Source organism: Penaeus chinensis, chromosome 24 (assembly GCF_019202785.1).
Source record: "Penaeus chinensis breed Huanghai No. 1 chromosome 24, ASM1920278v2, whole genome shotgun sequence".
NCBI classification, from domain to species: domain Eukaryota; kingdom Metazoa; phylum Arthropoda; class Malacostraca; order Decapoda; family Penaeidae; genus Penaeus; species Penaeus chinensis.
The window spans coordinates 24,736,239-24,743,738 of NC_061842.1; the positions used below are offsets into that span (position 1 = coordinate 24,736,239).

At 42.5% G+C, this 7,500-nt stretch overlaps 1 protein-coding gene across 1 annotated transcript in view; it reads left to right on the forward strand.

The window, feature by feature from the left end:
• The window catches only part of LOC125037899 (insulin-like peptide receptor), a 49,977-nt gene that overhangs the window by 13,741 nt on the left and 28,736 nt on the right, over positions 1-7,500 (forward strand). Inside the window, exons 11-14 of the mRNA XM_047631137.1 lie at positions 200-361; positions 1,991-2,072; positions 3,645-3,780; positions 4,936-5,116. Coding sequence (XP_047487093.1) covers positions 200-361; positions 1,991-2,072; positions 3,645-3,780; positions 4,936-5,116 — 561 coding nt within the window. The remainder of the gene's footprint in view (positions 1-199; positions 362-1,990; positions 2,073-3,644; positions 3,781-4,935; positions 5,117-7,500) is intronic.

Here is a 7,500-nt window from a genome sequence, read left to right on the forward strand (position 1 = left end):
CTCCCTCCCTCCCTCCCTCCCTCCCTCCCTCCCTCCCTCCCTCCCTCCCTCCCGCCCTCCCGCCCTCCCTCCCGCCCTCCCTCCCTCCCTCCCTCCCTCCCTCCCTCCCTCCCTCCCTCCCTCCCTCCCTCCCTCCCTCCCTCCCTCCCTCCCTCCCGCCCTCCCGCCCTCCCGCCCTCACCGATCTCCCCGCCCACAGCATCACGGGCGGCAAAGCCATCGCCAAAGAGCTGAACGCGAGTCTCGGGAAGATCGAGGTGGTGACCGACTACATCCGGGTCTTCAGCTCGAACGCCCTCCGCTCGCTCAATTTCCTCAAAAGTTTACGGGTCATCGGGGGTGCCAGTCTTTACAACGATAAGTGAGTTTGTTTTGTGTTTTTTAAATGTTTTTTTTAATGTTTTGTTTATATTTTTGTATTGTTTTATTGTTTTTGTTTATATTTTTGTATTGTTTTATTGTTTTTGTTTATATTTTTGTATTGTTTTATTGTTTTTGTTTATATTTTTGTATTGTTTTATTGTTTTTGTTTATATTTTTGTATTGTTTTATTGTTTTTGTTTATATTTTTGTATTGTTTTATTGTTTTTGTTTATATTTTTGTATTGTTTTATTGTTTTTGTTTATATTTTTGTATTTTTTTATTGTTTATTTTTTTATTTTTTGGATTCGTTTTAGTTTGTTGTGTGATTGTTGTTTGTTGTTTCCTGTGCGAGGTAAGATTAGTTTTAGTTATTAAGATTTTACTATGATTTGAGTTTTTTTGTGACCGATTATAATTTTGGGTTTGTTGTTTGTTTGTTTGTTTTTGTTTTATTGTTTTTTGTGATGTAGATTAGTTTTAGTTGTAATTTCGTTTTAAACTCTATGATGATTATTGAGTTTTTTTTTCATTTCTTGTGACGTCAATTTATTTCTTTGTTGAGGATTTATAAATCATGTCGTTTTAGTTTTGTTGTTGTTGTTTTTGTTGTCGTCGTTGTTGCGGTTTTATTTGTGTCGATTTTTTTTTTTTTAATTAGTATTAGTTTGTTATTATTGCAGTTTTTTGTTATAGGTTTATAATGGAGAGCGATTTTTATTTTTTTTATTTGTTATGTCGAGTAATTTTGTCGCTGCTTCGTTTTAACTTTATGACTAATAAGTGAGTTTTCATTTGTTTTGTCGAGTATTTTTATTGTATTTGCTGCAGCTGTTTCGTTTTAATTCTGTAATGAAAAGTGAATTGTTATGATTCATCTGTTATCTCGAGAAGTTTTCTTGTTGTTATTGTGTTTATTAATGTCTTGTTTTAATAATGTTTTATTATATTTTACGTGCTGTTGTTTACGCTTTAAAGTGTGTTTTGTTGGCATATGCAGGTTATATCCTGGAAATGAGAGTTTTGAGTTTTTGTATGTCTGTGTTTTAATGTTTTAATTTTCTTGAATTCGTGTGATCTTTGATATTATTTACTCGGGATTTTAACTTTCTTGTTTGGATTTTTTTTTTTTTTCGTGCCATAGTGTGACAGCAATAATCTAACTTTAAGTAAAGTAGTAGTTAGGTTCTTTTTGATACTTATACGAGTTAAAAAAGAACTATTACAAACTTTCTTTTCCCGCCTCTTTTTTTCTTTATATATTTTGCCACTGTTACAAACTTCCTTTTCCCGCTTTTTTTTTTCCTTTATACATTTCGTCATTATTACAAACTTCCTTTTCCAGCATTTTTTTTATTTTTTTTTTATATATATATTTCGTCATTATTACAAACTTCCTTTTCCAGCATTTTTTTTCCTTTATATATTTTGTCATTATTACAAACTTCCTTTTCCCGCATTTTTTTTCTTTATATATTTTGCCACTGTTTTTTTTCCTTTTTACATTTCGTCATTTTTACAAACTTCCTCTTCCTGACTGTTTTTTTTTTTTTTTTCCTCGCCTTTCCTTTTACTTTAAACATTTCGTCACTATTACAACCTTTTTTTTTTCTCTCCACTTCTTGATAGGTACGCCCTCTATGTCCATGGAAATGATAATCTGGAGGAAATCTGGTCTTGGGACGACCACAAAAATTTCACCATTACGGAGGTGAGTCAGAAATACCTTTTTTTTTCGTTTTTGCCTCTGTTGCGTTAAGTTTGTTTGGGTTATTTTTTATACGTGCGTTCGTAAGGGTGTTTTTTTTTTTTTTTTTGCGTGCGTTCGATTGGGTAATCTTTTGAATGCGTTTGTTTGGTTATTTTTTTTTGCCCGCGTTCGTTTGGGTTTTCGTGCGTTCGTTTGGGTTTTCGTGCGTTCGTTTGGGTTTTCGTGCGTTCGTTTGGGTTTTCGTGCGTTCGTTTGGGTTTTCGTGCGTTCGTTTGGGTTTTCGTGCGTTCGTTTGGGTTTTCGTGCGTTCGTTTGGGTTTTCGTGCATTCGTTTGCATTCGTTCGAATGGGTAACCCCTGGAGTAAGTTTGGGTTTTGTTTCGCGTGCGTTCGTTCGGGTTTTGTTTCGCGTGCGTTTGTTGGGGTTATATTTTGCGCGAATTCGTTTGGTTATCCTTTGCGCCCGTTTGGCTATATTTTGCGTGCGTTCGTTTGGGTTATGTTTTGCGTGCGTTCGTTTTTTGTTTTGTTTTTTGCGTGCGTTTGTTTAGTTAATTACGCGCATTCGTTTGGTTACCTTTTTCGTACGTTCACTTGAGTTATCTTTTGTGTTCGTTTATTAATACTTTGCGTGCGTTCATTTAGTAACCTTTCGCGTGGGTTTATTTGGTTGCTTTAAAGTGATTTATGCCAACGACAGCACATTTCGCGTTAGAGTGCGATGTGTTGAAATATGAAAATAATGATGGTAGTGTAAGAGAAATTGCTGGTATTGGTAATAGTAATAACAATTGCAATTATGATAATGATAATGATGAAGTGATGGTGATCATTTAATTAACTATGGTATTGATAATGATAGTGGTGATGATGACGATGACGATAATAGTACCAGTGATAATAATAACTCGTATTTCCCCTTCTCCCTCCTCTCCCCCCTCTCTTCCCTTTCCCTCTCCCCCTCCTCTCTCCCTCCTCTCCTTCCTCTCCCTCTCTCCCTCTCTCCCTACTCTCTTCCCTCTCCCTCCCCCTCTCCTCCATCCTCTCCCTTCTCTCCTTTCTCTCCCTCTTTCCGTCCTCCTCCCTCTCCCCGTCTTCCCCCTCTCTCCGTCCTCCTCCCTCTCCCCGTCTTCCCCCTCTCTCCGTCCTCCTCCCTCTCCCCGTCCTCCTCCCTCTCCCCGTCCTCCTCCCTCTCCCCGTCCTCCTCCCTCTCCCCGTCCTCCTCCCTCTCCCCGTCCTCCTCCCTCTCCCCGTCCTCCTCCCTCTCCCCGTCTTCCCCCTCTCCCCTCTCCCTCTCTCCCTTCCCCATCGTCTCCCTCTCTCCCTCCCTCATCGTCTCCCTCTCTCCCTCCCCCCCTCGCCCCCCTCCTCTCCCTCTCTCCCTCCCCCTCTCCTTCCCCCTCTCCCTCCCCCTCTCCCTCCCCCCATCGTCTCCCTCTCTCAATCCCTCTCTCCCTCCCATTCTCCCTCTCCCCGTCTCCCTCCTCTTCCTCTTTCCCTCCTTTCGTCTTCTCCCTTCTCCTTCCTCCTCCCCCCTTCCCCCCTCTTCCCCCCCCCCCCCCCCCCCCACAGAAAAAGGCCTCGGTGCTCTTCCACTCGAACCCCAAGTTGTGTTACAAGAAGATCAAGGAGTTGCTCGAGAGGACCGACCGCGTGGAAATGACGGCGGATTGCAACATGAACTTGACGAACGGCAACAAGGCAGCGTGTAAGAGACTAAAAAAAAAAAAAGAAGAAAAAGAAAGAAAAAAGAAAGAAAGAAAGAGAGAGAGAGAGAGAGAGAGAGAGAGAGAGAGAGAGAGAGAGAGAGAGAGAGAGAGAGAGAGAGAGAGAGAGAGAGAGAGAGAGGAAAAAAGAAAGAAAGAAAGAAAGAAAGAAAGAAAGAAGGATAAGAAAAGAGGAAAAAAAAAGAAAGAGAGAGAGAAAGGATGAAATTATTATATATGTTTATTTATTGTTTAAATGATATTTGAAAATATCAAAAAAAAAAAAAATAGTGTTTTATCTTTTTTTCTTTTCGTTCTTTCTATGTGGTGTTGGATAATATATATATATATATGTATATATATATATGTATATATGTATATATATGTATATATATATGTATACATGTTTAATTATTGTTATTAATTATTATTATTATTTAGGATTGCGTTTTTTTTTTTTTTTTTTTTTTTTATAGTCTTTGTGTTGGATAAATGCAATAAAGTTTTGCTTCGTAGTGACGTGGATGAATTGCTTTTATTGTGCAGTTGGATGAGAGATTTTATTATACTTTGACGTGGATGAGAGATTTTAATTTTTGCAGCAATGTGTTGAATTGCTTTCATTGCACAGTGACGAGGAGGAGATATTTTATGATACTTTGAGGTGGATGAATACATTTTAACTTACAGTGACGTGGATGGCTGATTTTATATTGTAGTGACGTGGATGAATGACTTTTATTTTCAGAGTGATGTAGATGAGTGATTTTATTTTTTTGACAGGGACGTGGATGAATAAATATCCTTTTATTTTACAGTGAGGTGGATGAATTTTATTATATAATGGAGTGATTGAAGAATTTTGTTTCTTAGTTCTATAGCTTGATTATTTTATTTTACATGGATGAATGATTTTTATTTTTTGACGCGGATGACTGAATTTATCTTGCAGGTGCGTGGGTGAATGGACGTGAATGAGAGAGCGAGAGAGAGAGAGAGGGGAGAGAGAGAGAGAGAGAGAGAGAGAGAGAGAGAGAGAGAGAGAGAGAGAGAGAAATTGAGAGAGAGAGAGAGAGAGAGATTCAGAGAAAAAGAAAGATCGAAAGAGACCCCCCCAAAAACACCAAACCACTAACCACCCCACCTTACCATTCCAGGTATGGACAAGACCCTGGACTTGTACCTCACACCCCTCGCTCTCAAAGGCACAGTCAACGTAAGCTGGAACACCGTCTTTATCAACGACGACGACCGGATGCTGACAGGATACTACATCTTCTACAAGGTCGCCTACGAGGAGAATGTTACCTATTTGGATGGTCGGGATGCCTGCCATGAGTAAGTGATGGGAGGAGGAGAGACGTGTAGGCAAATTAGTGAGTGAGGGTAGATTAATGAATGAGGTGACTTCGAGTGATGAGTGAATGAGTGTGACAGAGGGACGTGGGGGAGAGTGTTTAGGGAGAGAAGCATTAGTTGATGGTTAGGTGAGTTCGAGTGATGAGTGAATGAGTGTGACAGAGGGACGTGGGGAGAGTGAGTAGGTAAAGCGGTTGGAGTTATGAATGAGGTGGCGTGAGTAAGTGATAGGGTGCGTTAGAGGGACGAGTGACAGAGGGAAGTAGGGAGATTGAGAGTTAGGAAGAGCGTAAGTGTGAGAGCTGGAGGGGGTGAATTGATGAACGTTGTAGAAGGCGTTGAGTTAATGTGTGGGTGAATGAGAGAGAATAAGTAAGTGAATGAGGGAGATAGAGATCGTGAATGAGTTAGTGAATTAGTGAGTGATTTAAACAGACAGTTCAGGTGAGGAACACAGAAAGAGAGTGAAAGGACAAGTAAAATTATTCGCATGAAAACAGACACGTTAACAAACCATCCAGAAAAAAAAAATACTTTAACTTCAGACACCATAACTACAAATTATATCAACTACAGAGAATTTCCACTAACGAGTTTTACCAAATGTTCTCAGAAAGTAAGAAGAATTTTCAGGGACAGGAAAGAAGTAAGGAGTTTAGCCAATATTTCTTACCTGATTATTCTGGAAAACAATCCTTTGCCAATATTGCCAGCTCTTATTTCTTAGAATCATTTTTATTGAACATCAATTCCAGTCTATTGGTGTCTGTCTTTCTCTTGGTCTCTCTCTTTCTCTTGGGGTCTCTCTCTCTCTCTCTCTCTCTCTCTCTCTCTCTCTCTCTCTCTCTCTCTCTCTCTCTCTCTCTCTCTCTCTCTCTCTCTCTCTCTCTCTCTTCTCTCTTTCTCTCTGTCTCTCTGTCTCTCTGTCTCTCTCTCTCTCTCTCCTCCCTCTTCCTCTCTCTCCTCTCTCTCACTCTCTCTCTCCTCTCTCCTTCTCTCTCTCCTCCTCTCCTCTCTCTCTCTCTTCTCCCTCTTCTCTCTCTCTCTCTTCTCCTCTCTCTCTCTCCCTTCTCTCTTCTCTTTCTCTCTCTCTCTGCTCTCTCTCTTTGTCTCCTCTCGCTCTCTCTCTTGCTCTCTCCCTCTCTCTCTTGCTCTCTCTTCTCTTTCCTCTTGCTCCCCCTCTTTCTCTTTCTCTCTTGCTCTCTTCTTTCTCTTTCTCTCTTGCTCTCTCTTTCTCTTCTCTCTTGCTCTCTGTCTTTCTCTTTTCTCTTTCTCTCTTCTCTCTCTCTCTCCTCTATCTGATGAGTGCGTAGTAGTGTGTGTCTTAGCGACATGACGAGTAGGGGGGGAGCGTAATGTAGCTGGGTGTGGGGGGGGGGGGGTGGGGTGATCGTAAGATATGTTAGTCAGTTTAACACATTCGTGAGCCACAGTCTAAATTTCCTCCCTCCCTCCAATCTCCTCCCAGACACCATACTCCACATCACTCCTCTACAGATTCCACATTTACCCCTCGAAGTTCTTCGGTACGGTCTTCTCCATACCCTCTTCTCCCTGCTCTGAACACCTCTCTGTCCCTCCCCGCTCTTACTTCCTCTTAATCACTTTTTCTCTCATTCCTTCTTTCGTGTCCTTCTTTCCTCTCCTCTCTCCTTTCCCTCTGTCCCCTCTCTCTCTTCCCTCTTCCCTCTCTCCCTCCTCTTCCCTCTCCTCTCCTCTCCCCTTTCACCTTCCCTCTTCCCCTCTCTCCCTTCCTCTTCTCTCTCTCTCTCCCTCCCTCTTCCCCTCTCTCTCCTTCCCTCTTCCCTCACTCTCTCTCTTCCTCTTCCCCCCTTCACCCTTCCCTCTTCCCCTTTCACCCTTCCCTCTTCCCCCTCTCTCCCTTCCCTCTTCCCTTCACCCTTCCCTCTTCCCTTTCCCCTTCCCTCTTCCCCCTCTCTCCCTTCCCTCTTCCCCCTCTCTCCCTTCCCTCTTCCCCCTCTCTCCCTTCCCTCTTCCCTCTCTCTCCCTTCCCTCTTCCCCCTCTCTTTCTCCCCTTTTCCCTTTCTTTCTCTTCCCTCTTCCCTCTCTCTCTCTCTCTTCCCCTCTCTCTCTTCCCTCTTCCCTCTCTCTCTCCCTTCCCTCTTCCCCCTCTCTCCCTTCCCCCTTCCCTCTCCCCCCTCTCTCCCTTCCCTCTTCCCCCTCTCTCCCTTCCCTCTTCCCCCTCTCTCCCTTCCCTCTTCCCCCTCTCTCCCTTCCCTCTTCCCTCTCTCTCTCTCTCTCTTTCCCTCCTCCCCCTCTCTCTCTTCCCTCCACCCACTCTCTCCCTTCCCTCTTCCCCCTCTCTCCCTTCCCTCTTCCCTCTCTCTCCTTTCCCTCTTTCT